Here is a 19,442-nt window from a genome sequence, read left to right as displayed (position 1 = left end):
TCATGCAGTGTTTTGGAGATGCCAGTACCATGAGATGACCACCAAGAGCAGCAGCAGCAGTGGAGTACAGGCATCTGGAGCCTAGAGGACAATGTGTGTGCTACAAAGGGCATGGCTGGAGAACTGACCCAAGCCCTTGGAGAAACCCAGAAGATTGTGAGTTGGATCCCAGACATTGGACAGTTGGAGTTTAATTTTTGCTTTTGATTGTGACTGTGTCCTGATATTTTTCCCTATTTTTTTTTTTTCAAGACAGGGTTTCTCTGTGTAACCCTGGCTGTCCTGGAACTCACTCTGTATACCAGGTTGGCCTCGAACTCAGAAATCCACCTGCCTCTGCCTCCCAAGTGCTGGGATTAAAGGCATGGACCACCACTGCCCGGCGATCATTTTCCCTCTTGAAGGAAGAAAATATTTTAGTGGATCCCACAGTTAAGAGACTTTTAATTGTAAAATGATTTTGGATTTTAAAAGATATTGGATATTTTAAAAGGATTGAAATTTTAATATTTAAAGACTGTGGGACTTTTAAAGTTATTTAGATCTTGGGGATGAATAAGAAACTAAGGGTTGAGGCTTAATAGTGATGTGTTTGTGTGTCAAGTTGACAAGGGGTCAATTGTCCTGGCTAGTTTTGTGTCAACTTGACTCAAGCTGGAGTTATCACAGAGAAAGGAGCTTCAGTTGGGGAAATGCCTCCATGAGATCCAGCTGTAAGGCATTTTCTCAATTAGTGATCAAGGGGGAAAGGCCCCTTGTGGGTGGGACCATCTCTGGGCTGATAGTCTTGGGTTCTATAAGAGAGCAGGCTGAGCAAGCCAGGGGAGGCAAGCCAGTAAAGAACATCCCTCCATGGCCTCTGTATCAGCTCCTGCTTTCTGACCTGCTTGAGTTCCAGTCCTGACTTCTTTTGGTGATGAACAGCAGTATGGAAATATAAGCTGAATAAACCCTTTCCTCCCCAACTGCTACTTGGTCATGATGTTTTGTCCAGGAATAGAAACCCTGACTAAAACACTATCAAATGATTAAAGCCCTGATTATTGTCATCATCACTCCACACCTCTGTCTCTTGGTCTTCACAGCATCTTTGAGTGTATAATGGCACTCTACATATGGCACCAAGGAATGAATCTAGAATATATTCTGTAGTATTAAACAATAGATACTTGGTTGTAAATCTATAGATTTAGCAACTTCTTGTCCAACTCACTTTTTGTTTTGTTTTGTTTTGTTTTGGTTTTTTGAGACAGGGTTTCTCTTTATAGCCCTGGCTGTCCTGGAACTCACTCTGTAGACCAGGCTGGCCTCGAACTCAGAAATCAGCCTGTTTCTGCCTCCCAAGTTCTGGGATTAAAGGCATGCGTCACCACGCCCGGCCCAATTCACTTATTAAAGCTATGCTTTTGAAGTAGTTTTGGATAAACATAAAGGCTTTGGGAAGGCGCACAGAGTCCTGGTGACTTGGTGACTGGTAGTGAGTCTCCGATGATAATTACCATTCCTGGAAGCCGCAGCCAGGCTTGCTGACTCATCATACTCACTGGTGCTTCCCTAAGTGCAAGGACGTTGTCCTTCATGACCACTGGGCAGTCATCGAAACTCAGAAATATGCAGTCAACTATTTCAACTATCTATATCACAGGCCTGTCTTCCCAGTGATGCCCTTAATGTTAAAGGTCCAACACAGGAGCACTTATATTTAATTTGGGGGTCTCCCTCCACCTTGGTCAGATTCTCATCTTCGTGTTCTTCGTGATCTTAATCTTTTCTCAAAAGTATAGGCTGTTATCTTTGTAGAATATTGCTTAGTTGGGGTTTGATGTTGTCTTCTGATTTATGCACTTCTAAAGGCTTAGCACAAAAATAATGATATGCTAATTATACTCTAACTGGGCACATAGCATTAATTTGCCCATTAATCCGGTTGATTAACACTTTGATCCCTGAATAAAGTTACATTTGCTAGATTTCTCCATGCAAAATTAGTAGAGTGCAGTAAATCAATACATAATTTATTAATGCTTTGTAAATATTTCATGTTTGAGGCTACATAAGATCAGTGAACTCCCATTAGTCATAGCCATCATGCTTTGTTACGTCACAATATAACATCAGCAAACATGGAAATAGTTTCTAGAAGATATCATGGGCTTGGTTTTGTCACAATGTAATCAACAGCTCATCTGTATGTGACTTCATTTCATATTTGAATATCTGTATGTAACAGCTACTGCTTTGAGATCATGCCAAATGCCTGTAACTCAGGCCTAGAGTAAGCATCTTTGCTGCATGTATTTTCTCCTGAGCTCATTCATTGCAGTCACCTGCAATTAGGGATACCACAGGCAGCCCCTTGGCGGATTCTTATTTGACCCTTTCTGCTTTGGAGGTAAAGCCTGTATAGACATGGTTGGCCCTCAACTAATGGTTCTTGTGTCTGAGCCTCCTAAGTACTGGGATTATAGGTATAAGGCGTCGTGCCTGATATTAGGGATCTTTAAAATAAGCAAGATCACCAACAGAACACATAATGAGAAAACTCTGACAAACTATTGTGACAAAGACCCACCTTTACTGTGTCGGAGCTGAACATGTTTTCAACTTCTGCCAGGAAAGGGAGTGTGGATGACTTACTGCCTTGAGTGCGGTTGTATAAGTTCATCAAGTGTTAATTTTAGGCTTACAAGTAAATTTTAGCAAAAAATAAATCTGCCAGTACAATCCACAAATAACGATGATTGGATATATATTATTTCTGTTGGATTTTCACCAAATTCTTTTAGCATCTATCGAGCTCAGAAGATCCCAGTCCATTGAAGTAATTTTTCACCGTCAATATTTTCTGATTATATTTTGTGTATTCTTGTCTCCCAACTCTGAAGTCAGACATTTTTCTGTTCCTTTTAGTAGAAAATGACTTTTAGAAACCAAGAGCTGGGTGATGGGTTGGGCTCATTCCTACTGCAGTATCATTATGTCAGTCTTGTTTGCAACAATGGTGCAAATAACATGGATACACTCAAACACATGCACTCACCTTATGTGTGTATGTGTGCACCTGTTTACAACCTGTCAGCCAATCTATTATATCCTTTATTTATCTGTTATAAATCATCTGTCAACCTGTTCTGTCTATCTATCTATCTATCTATCTATCTATCTATCTATCTATCTATCTATCTAATCATCTATCTATCCATCATATCTATTTACCCATCCATCTATTATCATCTAATGCATCTCTCATTTCTGTATGTATCTACTCATCTAATTGGGTCATATGAGTACCTTCAGTTCTAATCTAGTACCTATCTTTCCACATTTCTAACTCCTTTTCTTACAGTTAGTGATCTGATTTACATCATTCTTCAATGTAATTATTAGCTCAGTTTCTTTATGTAAAAAATACTTAGTGGTACCAGCCCAAGACATAGCTCTAAATCCTTTTACTCCGTTAGGGCATTTGGGCAAAACACTCAACCCCAATCAGTGGGTATGTAGAGTGAAAGAAAGTTATTGGAAGTCTAAACTTCGGCAGTTCTTCTTAAGTAACAACCAACTTTATTTTTATTTATTTATCCAGTAAATTTTTTAATGAGATAAGAGAATATTCATATATATGCATATTTTCTTACCGTTGAAGCTAAAATACCATTTTATCAAACCAAATGTCTCTAAAAGACGTTTATATGGAGACATGGCTCAGAGGGTTTGCAAGCATACGCAGGTGGAAAGATGGTTCAGTGTGTTCCAAGCACATTGAGCTCTTGCAGAGGGCCAGCATTCGGTTCCCAGGCTCTGTGCAAATACATGCCTACGCCTCCAGCTCCAGCTCCAGCTCCAGATACTGCTGCTCTCCAAGGACACCTGCCCTCATGTGCATTGCTTACACAAAGTAAGACATATGCAATATACACAGTGAAAAATAAATGTATCGTAAAATGAAAAGCCAATTTGAGATAATGATTATGACTTAAAGCATTCTTGGGATACAAATGTTACCATGCCGTGCTTTAAACTTCCCTTCTCCTAGATGTTTTAGATTCAATATTTGTCTTTTAACATGCCAGTTAAATTTAGCTAGAATCTTTGAGTGGTGATAATCTTAACTTACCAACTTACAATCTGATGTTTAATTTAAGGTTTACAGGGAAACTTATGAAAAGGTTTAGTTGTTTTGCTTTGGTGTGCTTATGTTAAAGGTCAAGTGTGCATGTTAGCTCCCTCTAAAATCGTAAATGTCATAAGGTTCGATAAGACCAGAACATTACATTTAACTACATGTTGAAATGATGTTAGCTAATACTCTCTATTTCCTAAGTTTTAGTTTCTGGTGAGTGGGAGGCTATGAATTATAGTATCAATAAAAGCCCACCAATCCTAATGGAATAACTTTATTACGTTGTAACGTAAGAGCTAAGGTACAACAATTATACAAATAGGTATCCATTCATTCTGCAAAAATGAAAAATACAGAAGTTTATAAGATACAGAATGTTCTTTTGTTCTCCTCCCAACCTCCATCAGGATTCCACAATTTAATCCCTTAGGAATTTGGTATTAATGCATTAAGAAGTCTTTATTTGATCTATGAATGCATTCTCTTGTTTAATTTTTACTTAAACATGACTATACACACATATTTATGTGTGTTTCTGTAGCTCACTTTACTTATCATTACAATACTTTTTGCAACTCTTTTGTGCTAGCACACACAGCTGTTTCAATTTTAATGATCACTTCATATTCACTTGTATGGCTATACCATACTTTGTTTGAACATTTCTCATTGATGGCTATTTAGCTAGCCCACGTTTTAATGATGTTGTGTCTGTAGCATATTCTGTTAAGTAAATAACCAGGTCTAAGGATGAGGGCTTTCTCCTCGACAGGCTGCCCAGGAGGTGCTGAGCTTCACCTTCAGGCTGTCTCTCCCTTTAGGACCTCATGGCCTTTTGTACTTCAATCTAAAGTACCTGGGAGTGCCTGACCTGATGTCATCATGCCTCGCCACTGCTTTAACTATGAATATTTCCTGTTTCATAAACGAGGCTGAAAGACCAGATGCCCAACCTGTTGCTCTGCTGTTGGGCATCTGCAATGTGGGAACAAAGACTTGTCAACTCTGAAATGCATCTTGGGTTTAAGAGATGGCTCAGCTGTTAAGAGTGCTTGCTACTTTTTCTGAGGACTCAAGTTCAGTTCCTGCTTTCATTTTGGGTGACTTAACAATTGCCAGTAACTCCAGCTCCAGGGGATCTATTATATATACTTTTCTGGATTCCTAGAGCACCCATATACACCTATGCATACACGGACAGTCTCTCTCTCTCTCTCTCACACACACACACACCACACACACACACACACACACACACACACACACACACACACACACACACGTGCGTGTAAATAACAAATTGAGTTTTAAAAGGAGAAATGTCTCTTTTCAGGAAAGAGGTGGTTGGGTGAACTGGAAACTATAATGTTGGATTAGCTCACAACTGCTTTGTATATTAAGGAAACTTTTGGGTCTTAACAGAAAATGTGTTTTAATTAATGAGAAAAGCGAGTAATTAATTGAAACTTTTTAAAATATAGGTGTCATATGCTGTATAACGTTTATGAAGCTGTTTGTATCTGGGTATGCTTTTAGATGCTATTTTCTTCATTATTTTGGTTTTTGAATTAGAAGAACCAGGATGGTTTCAAGTGTCATCAGAAGCAGGGGTAATGATGGTGCACACCTTTAATCCTAACATTTGGCAGGCAAAGGCAGGTGGATCTCTTGAGTTTGAGGCTATCCTGGTCTACAGAGTAGATTCCTGGATAGCCAAGACTACACAGAGAAACCATGTCTCAAACCACCCCATCTCCACAAAAACCAAAACAAATCAAACCCAAAGCCAGTCATCAGAGCTTCCTATTGTTACTTTCTTGTGGAGAAGGTTGCCCGAGGACTATTTTCAGTTCATTAAAAGCAAAGAGTCTCAGTTTTCTTTTGTTTTCCATCCCTTGTTTGTAACACTCATGTATTACTTCCTTCATTTTGTAGACCTACCAAGAGCAGCTGTCAGGATCTTAAGCAACATGACATTCCTTTTTGTGAGTCTGTCATACACAGCTGAGAGTGCCATTGTCACCGCTTTCATTACCTTCATCCCCAAGTTCATCGAGTCACAGTTTGGTATCCCAGCTTCCAATGCCAGCATCTATACTGGTAAGGCACTGCCGCTAGGGCTGCTTATAAGCATGGCCATTGTGTCCGTAGGTTGGAATAGAGGGTCTAGGTCACACTCAAGTGCTCACACATGCGCTGCTGCCCCTGCTGCCCCAGAGTTTGTGATGGGATGTGCTTTGATTTTGATTGTATTCATGTGATATATTCATTATCTGTGTTTTGAAATGGGAGAATATTGGATATTTATGGTTTTTTTGTGGATCTTGATTAAACGGAATAAAATAAGTGGTGAGGTTCAAATTTAGATTTGTATTAATCTTCTTTGGATTAGCATGGATCTTAATGTGTTAAGTGAATAAGTTGGTGATTTAAAATTCAGATCAGTTCCATGGCTTCAGGGTTTTCCATCCCTGAATAGATTTCAGTTGAGTTACTGAAGATGCATGGCATTAAAAAGACACTGTGTGAACTTGATTTCAGTTGTTCTGTGCTCAGTCAAGCTGACTTTTTAGAAGTCTTTGATATGTGTACTTATAGGATTGAATACTCAAACCTTATTGAATAGTAAGTATAATACTTAGTAATGTGGGAAAGCTGATTCTCAGTTTTGGGAGAACTACAATGTTATGTAATATCATGAATACTCCCTTAGTGGTAATAGAAACGGCCAATGACTGTACACAGAGACTTAATTTATTAATAGCAGACAATTAAATATTTTTGAATAATAGTGAGTTTAAATAAGTAGTAATTTTTTACACAGCTTGGCTTCCTATTCCTACATTTAAACCCAACATGCTTGAATTATCTAAAAATAAACAGAAAAAAAATTCTATAAAAAGAGAAGGTGATCTGAAATATCTGCTTCAGTTTGTATTTTATAAAGGCATCCAAATTGGTCATGTGTCCATAGTTATAATCTGTTTAATAAGTAGTATATGGCTGCAGACTGCTATAACTTGTGAGTTAAAATATATTTTGCTCTTCTTCCTTTCCAAAATGCTTTCCTTTTTGATGTGACATCCCTAGATCATGTTTCAGCGTGGCTAACAGAAAATCAAAGGCCCCTGTTGTAGTTCTTACACTGGCCTTTGTTGAACAGTGATTTGTGGACAGGGGAACTAAGATCTTTAGGGATTGGGTTCTAAGCTGAAGAATACTTGCACACAGACTAAGTTTCAGTATAAAAAGGGCTGACCAGGAAGAAGGTGCCTAGCCAAGTGAGTCCAGTGCTTGCTGTGTTAGGCAGAGTGCTGCAGGGTTGGTCACCCCAGCTCTCCATCCTCAGTCACCCTGTCAGCATGTTCTGTAAGACTCCCAAGGGAGACTCAGGAGGCATTTGTCTCCAGGCTTGTTTGACTACAAAACGCAACCTTCTGTTTACTCATTGCCATAGACTATCATTGTTATTTTCATATTTATTGTTTGTGTGTGACACTGTCTCAGTATTTCGTTCCACTTGTTTTGCAACCGATCTCACTGCACAGCTTGGGATGGCCTGGAACTTGTGAACCTACTGCCCAGCCCTCTATGTGCAGAGATCGTGTCTATGTGAACCATCACAGCTCACAGAAACTTGTCTTTCTGTTTTTTCTTTGGTAAAATGTGGGGACACAGTCATGTGTGTCTCTATTTCAGACATACTAAAAAGTACAGAGCTGTCTGGGTCATCCCTTAGTCCTCCTGTGCACGGTGTTCATTCCAGGGCAGTTTGCAGTTTGCAGCAGCTGAAGAGAATTGAATGTGGATCAATGGGGCCATCTCTTAAATGCAGGTAGAGAAGAGACTAGCTAGATGATTCTTTGAGGTAAAATGGAGGAAAACTTTTACAGTGTGATCTGGAGGGTTGGGTCTCTATCAGCAAGGTAGAGACACTTGTCTACATGAGGCTAGCTCACAGAGGCTGTTTATTCCTCCATGACACAACTCCGGGATGAGGGAAGCCACATAACTAAGTGCATTTCCATTATGGTCACAGCACTCATCAGTGTCCATCCTTTGTCATCTGTTTTAAAATGATGGCTTGTGTGTTTCACAGAGTTCACAATCTCCTGTGTTTCCCAGTGGCATTGAAAAGAGAAGGTACTTCCTCTTGGTCATCGTCATTTGCTTCATAGACAAGAAGTAAATTCAAGAAAAATTCCGGTTGGCTAGGAGCAGAAGAGGTTTATTAAGTCACAGTGAGACTAAAAGCAGAGGTTTCTTTAAAGCTCTTCTTGGGCTTTTTCCTTGCCGTGAATCACTTCGTTCTTAGCCTCTGAACACAGATTTTAATTTTTAAAAACACTTTGGGGGTTCCTTGTTGTTGTTTTTGCTTTCTGAAGCCCTTCCTATAAATGCAAAGTGAAATGGAAAATCATGAATTTTTTTTCTGAAAAAAATTTTTTTACAATAGTGTTAATTTCTTTCTTTTTCTTTTCTTTTTCTGAGATTTCTTTGCTTGTTATGTATACAGTGTTCTGCCTGCAGGCCAGAAGAAGGCACCAGATTACATTCTAGATGTTTATGTGGTTGGTGAGAATTGAATTCAGGACCTCTAGAAGAGCAGCCAGTACTCTAAACCTCGGAGCCACCTTCCTAGCCTTAGTGTTAATTTCTTAACTGACAAAGTTTTCAAATTTAAATTATTCTTTCATGGTTATTGATTGACTGGACCCAGGGTATCATGTATGCTGGAATGCCCTCCACCACTGAGCTATATACCAGACTAATCTTTTATTTTTGAAAAATTATTTTGATAACTATCTCAACCCAACTACCTCACTGCCTGTGATTTCACAATGAAAGCAAAGTGACCGGAAGGTCAAGGTCAGCTTGGGACATATGAGACCTTATCTCAAAATCAGGATATTTGCCTATCTAATTTGAGGTTATGGATAGCTAATTATTTCATTGCTTTGATATCCATAATGGATCTAGAGTCAGGTAGGATAAACCTCGGGGCGTGCTTACGAGAGGATCTCTAGATTAAGTGTGGAAGGAGAGCCCACATTAACTCGGGTAGCACCATTCCTTGGTCTGGGGTCCTGGACCAACTAAATGAGAAAGTAAGCCACTCATGAGCGTTCATCTCTCTGCTGGTAGAAATAACATAACCAGCTGCCTCAAACGCCTGCCATGGTGACTCACCATGGTGAACTGCACCCTCAAATTGTGAGCCAGAATAACTTCTTCTTACATTGATATCATCAGTTATTTCATCATAGTAATGACACAATACAGCATTTCTTATATATACTATATATACATTGTTAATAGCTGTGTTAACTAACACAGTATTATATTGTATAAATATATATACAGTGTTAACTGTATTAACTAACACAGTGTTATATTGTAGTGTCTTTCCTCTATAGGGAAAATCACTTTCCCTAATGAACTTAACACAGTCACTTTGCCCAAGTGTATGCTAACACCCACATATGCACATGTATGCAGCAGGTCGAGTGCCAACTCTCAGTACAATAAACAAGGAAAACCAGAAGCAGTTTTGGGACTCCTAGTTATTTGGATTCTGAAGGCTCTTACTGTGCTCACACAACACACCATGTCTTAATTTCGCTTGAGTTAATCCTACTGTGTTTGGTTATGTCTGAGATATTGAGAGTTTATTTGTTTCCAGCTTTCAGAGAGGACATTCTTTTTAGTGTTTTAAACTGCAAGACTTGTATAATTTAAAAATAAGAGCCATAAGCAAAGGCCACTGAGAGAAGCTTCGAGCCCACTGTGGCTCCCTCCCATCCTTTCCTCCTTCAGAAGCTGCTTGCACTGCTTTACCCTGCTTCTGTTTCTGTTTGACTACATAGATTTACCTACATATAAATTGTTAGTAAGTATGCATATACTATATGATAATTTTATTATTTTATTTTTGAGATTATAATTTTCCCTTTCCTTCCTCCAAAGTTTTCCCTCCTTGTTCTCTTTCAAACTCATAGCTTCTATGTGTATATGTATATATATTCATTAGGATTATATAATATTCCTAAATATAAACTGATCATTCTGTATAATATCATCCTATGCATGTTCTTAAGCCTGATCATTTGGTATTGGAGAAGCAGTTGGTGTGCTCTTCCCTGGGGAAGACTATTTCTTCCACTCTCAGCACTCCTTCATTGCCTACACTATCCCTTAGTTGTGTAGGATTGAGGCCTCATGAGCTTGCCCTGTCCACTGTGACATTCCTATTGGTGTCATGCTTATAAGCTCAGGCCTAGGCGGCTGTGTTGGCAGGACTTTATGGGTGTAGCTTCTGAGGTTACTAGAAGATACAATCTCACCTCTAAATCCCTTGTTTTTTGGCTTTTAGGATCTATTCGCCTTTTCTGCAATGTTGCCTGAGGCCTAGGAACTGTTTTGTAGGTGTTTCTGTGGGACTGGGCTCCACAACTCTGCATTTTGATTGGTTGTGGTTCTATACAGGGGTCTCCATCTATTGTAAAGAGGAGTTTCCTTGGTGAGGGGTGAAGACTACACTTATCTGGGGTTATAAGAACAAATATTTAGAATGTAGTTAGGAATGTACATATAGGTTCTCCTCCAAGACCCATCACTTCATTAACTCTGGGTAGTCAATTAGGTTTCCAGAATCAGGAATAGTTTTCCTCTTGTGGTGCAAATCTAATTGAGAGTTATTGGTTACTTCCAAAGCATGCATGCCACTATTGTACCCTTAGGATTGTACCATACTGGTCATTATCATGGTTCACAGGGGTCATAGCTGGGCAGGACTGCTGGTCACTTTCCTCCTTTGGAAGCTTGAACATACATCATTTGATACTTAAGTTAGCATACAGAGCGATGGGCTTCAGGATGGCATTTTCATGCATTCTTCATTTTACTTTGTTCTTATCCACCCTGCCCCAACTCTTTTTTTTTTACATTTTTCTGTCCCCCTCTTGCTAATCCCCCAAATATCTTCCTCTTCTGCTTCTATGTGTTTCCTCTTCCCTTCCCTTAGGGTCTCTTTCTGTCTTCTCACAGTCCCCTTTCTACTTTCATCAAACACCCACAGAAGATTAGAGAAAAAGAGGCAGTAGAGGATAGAGTTGAATATCCCAGTTATAGGCAAGTCACTAAAGAAGCAGGTGCTTATTCAAGCATTGATGGCATCCAGTGCTGGCCTTACAGGCACATTCCGTCGTCTCTCATTCAAAAGTGATTTCTGTTAACACATAAAGAACATGTCCAAGGCTAACGAATACACTGGCTCTTAAGAGTAGACAAGAACTGCTTGTTACAGACAGGAAGTACTTTACTCTTTATATGAATAATAAAGCATGATAAGCCATTATTAGAAAGTGCAGCAATGCCCTTTCGTAACCTGAACCATTACAGGGTGGACCACAGGAAAGTCGCTTTGCTGGCAGCTCAGTTTCTGCTCAGGCTGTTTTTTTCCATCAGCCGCAGCAAAGCACAGAAGTCTGTCGCTATGTTACTTACCAGATTCTTCAAGTCATTGTACTGAAAGTCCTCTCTTAACTCTATTTGCAGAAAGATGATATAATTTGTTTGTATGTTGACTTAAGTGACTTTTAGAAACATTATAGGTATAAATTTCTCTTGTAGGACACTTAGTATAATTTGTTTTATATAAAGCAGTAGAAACATCTTTCTAAAAATTATGTAAAATATACACTATATAAGTATCAAATTCTTTAGGAGATACAAAAAGTAGAATGGATACTGTTACCGCATGAATTGTCTTAATGAGGTGGTTTCTCCCTCTGTAGGCCTGGCTGACCTGGGACTTGCTGTGGATAGTCACTGAAATGATGATATGAATACATTTAATCTTTCTATCACAGCATTTTTTTTCCATAAGTACTTTCCATGGTTGAAAATAGTAATTTGTACATTTTAAAAGGAATTTTGAGCTATAGGTAGAAAATTAGTCTAAAATCCTTTCATTGTTTAGATAAATGGAACTTAGAAGAATTGATTGTACATCAAATTTCTTTGATAAAAATATTTTTCTTTCTCTAGTAAAATCGAATACATTTTTCTACAGAAAACATTAACTTGAAATGCTTGGAAAATATCATCAATATAATTAACCAAATGTCATGATTTATACCTGTGGTTATGGAAGTCCTAATCCCCTGAGATGCAGAAAATATACTGGATTTTGAATCTTAACCCTGGGAAACCGGGTTTTGAACCAGGTGTGAGTCAGGTGGCTGTAATCTTAGCTCCTGGGAGGCTCCAGGAGGCTCCCAAGTTCCAGGCTAGTTTGTGATGCACAGACAGATCCCAGGTCTGGCACCTTCCCTTTCCAGTTAGAATTAGAACACTTGAGAGTTCATGCGGCATTATCCAGCTGTTGACTGATGTTACTTTTTGATTTATGCTCTGTAAACTAAGCACAGGAGAGATGGCCCTGTGTTAGGATCATAGGTTTGTTTGTGTGCTTGCTTAGTTTTGAGCATTAGAAAAGTCGAAGAGGGGAGATTCAACTAAGTGACTACCATGCTGGCCCAAACTGCTCCCAGTACCTGCTGCCTTGGGGACTGTTGGTCTCATAAACTAGAGGTCCAGAGATTGTGTTTGCACTCTCAGTAGCAGATTGGTAGAACTGAGAAAAGCTATGGAGCTGGGTGGTAGTGGTAGTGGAGGCACACAGGTTTAATCGTAGCATTCAGGGGGCAGAGGCAGGTGGATCTCTATGAGTTTGAGGCCAGTCTGGCCTACAGTGTGAGTTCCAGGACAGCCAGGGATACACAGGAAAACCCTGCCTTCAAAACAATCTAACTAACATCCATGAATATATACTTTCCTTTATGTCATACTGATCAGAACTTAAAACGCATCCAGTTGTAAGGGCAGCTGGGAGATAAAGCCAGTATTGCAGGTGACCATAAGTCAAGTATTGCTCTATAGTCTAGTGCCATATTCAGCCTACTGCTTGTTTTTGTGAACCAAACTTTATTAGAATGCGGTTATGTCCCCCATGTACACATGTTCATCACTGCTCTAGTTCTACAGCAGCTGAGGTAGATAGCAAAGTGCAAATCTGGCTTCCTGAGTCCTGCTCTAGAAGAAAGAAAAGTAGTCATCAGACGTTAAGATATGATCTTTGTCTTAGCTTCCTTCCAAATTCTATGATTAAAAACAAACAAACAAACAAACAAACAAGAGGCGCTGGAGAGATGGTTCAGCAGTTAAGAACACTGGATGCTCTTCCGGAGGACCTGGGTGTGATGCTCCATACCTACATAGCAGCTCACAACTGTCTGTAACTCCAGGTCCAGGGGATCCAATGCGCTCTTCTGGCCTCTGAGGGCAACACAGTGATTCACAGGAGTGCAACATGATTCACAGACATGCACACAGGCAAAAGCACTCCCATGCATATATTTTAAAGAAGAGGTAAATAAGTAAATAATATATGAACAATAAAAACCAATAGTCAACAAATTAAATTAATAAAAAAAAATCTTGAGCCAGTTACCTGATGAAATAATGATTTTACAAAGGTCAAACACTGAAGATGAGTCTCTAGCTTGTATGTTCCAAAACTAAGTATAGACAAGGTCAGAGCACTAATGGAAGGAAAGCAAAGAGAAGAGAAGAGAAAAGAAGAAAAGAAGAGAGGAGAGGGGGAGGACAGAATAGGGGAGGGGAGAGGAGGAAAAGAGAGGGGAGGAGAGGGGAGGAGAACAGAGGGGAGAATAAGGGAGGGAAGAGGAGGAGAGGAGAGGGGAGGGGAGGAGAGGAAGGGGAAGAGAGGAGAGGAGGCAATTAGCTGAGAAATTGCAGATGGATGCTGATGCTTCCTGGCCAGTGGCTACTCTCTGTAAGTCTAAGTTACTAATGCCGGCAGCCTATGTTCTCACAGGGTTGTTGTTCTTTATGGATGCATGCTCCAACCATGGCGTTTCTAGAGTATGTTTTTGTCCTGAATCAGCTTTGTTATTAGAAACCTTAGAGCGAAGCTTTCATTACCTAGTGCAATTACGCACGGCAAGCAAACCTGCATCTTGGAATAAGCAGTTCAGTGAGTACCCGTCAGGTCTGATTGTTTTCCTCATCGGTTTCTGACTTGCCTGGAGTTCTTATGAGCTCTATGTTGGATTGTTTCACTAGAACAAAGGAAGATGAGTGACTTTTGAGGTTTCTTTGAGTTATCAAATTTTCTGAGTTGTGGTACGTCTGGGTTCTGTTCAGGGATGGGTAAGATCGGTAAGTGGGGTGTGACTTAAGCCTCCCTCTCTTCCTTTGCTTTGACTGAAATGACCCTTTGTCAGTGAGACTTCAGCCTGATTAAATGTGCCTCTGCTCTCTCCATGCTCGCTTCTCTTATAGTGCTGAGAATAATTTTCACTGAAATTCTTTTCACCTCCTATCATTTGGGACAACTTGCTTGGTTATTAACTTATTATTTTGCCATGTTAGACTGTAAAATTCTTGCTAGTTTTGTTCGCCATATATCTCCAGTTTAAAATAGTTCCTGCTGCATAGTTGATGTTCAAGAAAGGGTTCCTAGTAAATATTTAAATACTAAATGATTTGTTAACATTTATTAGGTGACTAAATTAAAAGTTATAATCTTGTAAGTTCTCCAAAAGTTACACTTAACAATATTCCTGCAAATGATGCACAAATAATTTTTTTTGGGTAAAGTTCTACTTAAATAGTTTAGAGGCTAGAGATACACCATGATAAATGGATGTATGGAAGGTCATGGCTAACCTGCTAAGAACACCCTCCCCCTAAGATCCGACAATGTCAAATAAGTCTCACCTGCTAATTTACTCCACTCAGGATTCTTGTCGGGAATGAAGACGGAAAAGGATGTCTGTTTACAGGTTTCAATTTTTTATGGAGAAAATTCCAAGACTTCCATTAGAAAAGCTACTCTAACCTTGCTACTAACTGTGCTCAGTAGGGTTGCAAGACCTAAGAGAAAGAGATTCCAATCAAACAAAGGGAAGGGTCCCATAAACACTAGCAGGAATGAATGATGTTCTTAGGAATAGCACTTAACAAATGTATGCAAAGCTTGCATTTTGAAAGTATAACATATTGTTTAAGAAAACACTGGTCACATGGGCAGAGGAGCAACTGTAAAATCTTTTCATGCAAAACAGAGATCGACCATAGTTACAACACACAGGATTCTGAAAGTTGGAAGGTAGAATTTGTGTTCTCACCACAAAATGCATGCCACATAATGTATGTTAATTGGCTTAATTTAGTCATTGAACAGTATATACATATTTTGAGACAAGATACAATACATAATAAATGTATACAACTTAGAAAGCTAGACAATTAATGACTGTTTAAAGGTTACAGAAAATACATCTTAGAAGAAATCCACTTTATATTCAAAGATTGGAGGACTTAGTATTGTTCAGGAGTCAGTACTCCTCAAAGTGACCACTAGATTCAGTGATGACCCCATCAAACTTTCCTAATAATCAAGACGGTATAGTGTCTTAGTCAGGGTTTCTATTCCTGCACGAACATCATGACCAAGAAGCAAGTTGGGGAGGAAAGGGTTTATTCAGCTTACACTTCCATACTGCTGTTCATCACCAAAGAAGTCAGGGCTGGAACTCAAGCAGGTCAGAAAGCAGGAGCTGTTGCAGAGGCCATGGAGGGATGTTCCTTACTGGTTTGCTTGCCTCCCCTGGCTTGCTCAGCCTGCTCTCTTATAGAACCAAGACTACCAGTCCAGAGATAGTCCCACCCACAAGGGGCCTTCCCCCCTTGATCACTAATTGAGAAAATGCCTTACAGTTGGATCTCAGGGAGGCATTTCCTCAACTGAAGCTCTTTTCTCTGTGATAACTCCAGCTGTGTCAAGTTGACACAAAACTAGCCAGTAGAGTATGGTATTGGCTTAAAGGAGACAGAAATATTAAGGAAATCGAATTGAGAACCCAGAAACAAATTTATGCACCTCTGACCAACAGATCATTCCCATGTATTGTGTATGTTCATGTATGTGCATGTGTGTGGGTACACATGCATGCATGTACGTACGCATGTTGGCTGGAGGTTGGTTTTTTTTTGTGTGTGTGTGTCTTCCTTAATCATTCTCCACTTTGTTTACTAAGGCAAGGTCTATCACTGAACCTAGAGCTTGCTGATTGGATAGTGTGGTTCAGAGGCTCTTGACTTTCCTAATGCTGCAACCCTTTAATACAGTGCCTCATGTCATGGTGATCTCCAGCATACAATTATTTTCATTGCTACTTCAGAACTATAATTTTGCTACTTCTATGAATTGTAATGTAAATATATTTTGGAGCTAGAGGTTTACCAGAATGGTTACGACCCACAGACTGAGAACCAGTTGTCATCTTTCCCTGGAGATCCCATGACCTCCTGAAGAATTACATGTGGGCTGCCAGGCCTGCCTATCCTTATTTTGGGGTGGGGTGGATCTGAACTTTAGCCCTTGGATTTGTGTGACAAGTAATTTATCCACTGAACTATTTGCTCTACCACAATCAACAGGTTGATTAGGGTACCAGCACTATTCATTGTAAGGAGTGAATAGCCTTTTTAACAACTGATTCTGGAACAAACAGGTAGCTTCATGAGGAAGAATTAAATGCACTCCCATATTATATTAAATAAATGCAAGGTGGCTCAAAGTATAACCTAAAAGGCTTATAATATTCCTAGAAATAGGCACGCATATGAATCATTGTGGTCTTAGACTAAGCAATGTGGGCCATGGGGAAAAACAAAAAAAATGGGTTTTATTAGTGTTAAAACTTTTGTATCAAAGGACACCATCAAGAAAGTAAATATATATACACCTTAGGACAAGGAAAATGTTTTCGAAATATATTATCATTGGTGTCTACAATAGTTCAAAACTTCCAGAAAAATAAGCCAACTTTAAGAAATGAGGAAAAGCTATGAATAGACATTTGTCCAGAGAAGGTATACAAATGGCCAAAACAAGTGCAGGGAAAGACAACTGATCCAGTTAGTAACCAGAGAAATGCAGATCAAAGCCACAATGATCTACAGACCCTATAGCATACCGACATGTTTGGCCACATCAAATATTACCTTTTAAAACTTGGTACAAAAGTGGAAGAATGGAGTGAAATCCTTATGCACGGTTGGTGGGAACATCTGGAGTCCTCTGGAGAATAGTTTAATGCATCTTCAAACACATGACCTGGAAACTCCTTTTCTAGCCCTGTTTCCAAAGAAATGAAACTTATGGCCACACTAAACAAGATAAATAAATACATGAACTTTCACAACAGTGTTATTAATAATATCCCCAATGTGGCCATAGCCTTAGAGTTCATCACATGATGCATGGAAAAAGAACAAGGTATGAATAGTACCTTGGCCCTAAGGAGAGATGAAGAGCAAAGCCTTGAAAACCTGCAAAGTGGCCCTGTGCTCAAGTCCCAGCATCCTCCAAAGTGTGGAACTGTATGGTTCATAGGCAAATTCTATACTGTGTGATGTACAGCTCAGTGAAGTTGTCTTTTTTTTTGTTTTTTAAATGAGGAGTTGGGGAGATGGCTTGGCATTTAACAGTGCTGGCTGCTCTTCTAGAGGATCCAGGTTTATTTCCCAGCACCTGTATGGTGGCTCATAACTGCTTGTAACTCCAGTTCCAGGGGATTTGATGCCCCATGCTGATCTTGGCCAGTAGTAGGTGGACACTTGACCACTGACACACGTGCAATAATAACTCCTCCCTATTTTTTCCTGGAGCCAGGGGATAAAGGGATGTAAACAAGCAGACACCTGAAGGCAAAAATTCATACACATAAAATAAGAGATAATAAAAAAATGAAGGAAAAATTAAAATGCATTCAAAGCAGTGATTGGACTTTAGCCCAAAATGACAATGCTGGTCTCCCATGTGGACCTGATGGAATAAATACAATAATATACTTTTGAACAAAAAATTTCTATCAGGTCTTTGTGAGAGGGCATTTAAGTGGGCATGGTTTAGGTGTGTCAACTTTTTAAAAATTCCACCCCCTGCCCTTGATGAAGAGAGTTTTAAAACTCTGTTCCTCCCGAGGGTGGTGGTGGTGGTGGTGGTGGAAGGCCTTGTCAGGTTTCCAGCTGAGCTCCTGGTGGGCGGGGAGGTGCTCAGTTTTCTGGAAGGGAAAGCTCTGAGAGCTACAGGACTTGGACAAGAGTGAACAGAGAACAGCTGAAAATTGCTGACAGAAAGTAGATCTTGCCTGAAGGGCCTTCTCAGAGGGCTTTGCATTTGGCACAGGCCCAAACCTGTACCACGAACAAGAACTGAGTGCAGCAACCTGATGCTTGCAACTTATTTTTGATAACTGAAAACGTTAACGAGCTCCTGTTACTGTCCTGTGAGATTCCCTCTACAAAAGGCCCAGGTCGCCCCCACCCCACCCCCACCCCTGTCACTATTTGCTTGATGTTCTTTTCCTCCTATTTCCCAGAACCAGGAGATGAAGTAGATATCTAAGCATTTTCCCATTGCAAGTGATGTTGCTTTCTGGTTTTAGTACATCCATGCAGAAAGCTGTTCTAGGTGTTTAAGGTATAAAAGCTGAAACCATATTTATTCTGTTTGATTTTGGGGTCCCTGCGACTACACAGCGAGGCACATTCATGTGTGATTTCATCTGATTTGTCAGAGACCCGCAATGAAGACAGGGTTCTCTTCTCCCTGAATGTTCCTTTGCGTCACCTCTCCTCCGGTGTCTAAGTCTTTGAATCCCTGAGACTGGGCTTCTCATATTTCTCTCCTACTGTACAGGTCTCACTATGTTAGCATGGCTGAAATGTGGGATGGTGAATGAGCTCTATTGGGCCTACGAGGATTAACATATGAGCCACATACAGGAATCTTCAGCCCAAAGGCAGTGTGGAGCTAAGATTCTGAGAGCCTTTTTAAATCATTCCAGCAAGGCCATGCTAGAACTCAAGAGCCAAGCTGCTAATCTACAGCCTTAAGTCCTCAAGAAAGTTCCTAAGGGAAGCTTGGACTGTGCCCTACCTACACTTACACACACACACACACACACACACACACACACACACACACACACACACGTACGTAAACACACTCACACATGCACACTTATACACATTCACATGTACATAAACATATTCTCACACATACTTATACACACTCACATGTACATATACACACTCATACACACACATACACACAAACACACACAGAGCCCTTCTTTGTCTGAAATTGAATGAGGTTTGAAGCCATATTATGGAATATGATGGATGCAAAGAAATATTTTGTTCTCTGTCTTAAAATAGC

General features: G+C 39.8%; 1 protein-coding gene across 2 annotated transcripts in view; it reads left to right on the top strand.

Moving 5' to 3' along the window:
- Positions 1-19,442, top strand: part of Slco5a1 (solute carrier organic anion transporter family member 5A1) — a 129,690-nt gene that overhangs the window by 68,825 nt on the left and 41,423 nt on the right. Inside the window, exon 5 of one of the 2 annotated variants that reach the window (XM_021174954.3) lies at positions 6,059-6,223. The exons of the other annotated variant lie outside the window; for it this stretch is intronic. Within the exon in view, the coding sequence (XP_021030613.1) occupies positions 6,059-6,223 (165 nt within the window). The remainder of the gene's footprint in view (positions 1-6,058; positions 6,224-19,442) is intronic. 2 annotated transcript variants of the gene reach the window in all.

The sequence above is a fragment of the Mus caroli genome, unplaced genomic scaffold (assembly GCF_978045245.1).
Source record: "Mus caroli unplaced genomic scaffold, Mus_caroli_1 scaffold_1, whole genome shotgun sequence".
Lineage (NCBI taxonomy): Eukaryota > Metazoa > Chordata > Mammalia > Rodentia > Muridae > Mus > Mus caroli.
This window is presented reverse-complemented; position numbering and strand designations above follow the sequence as displayed.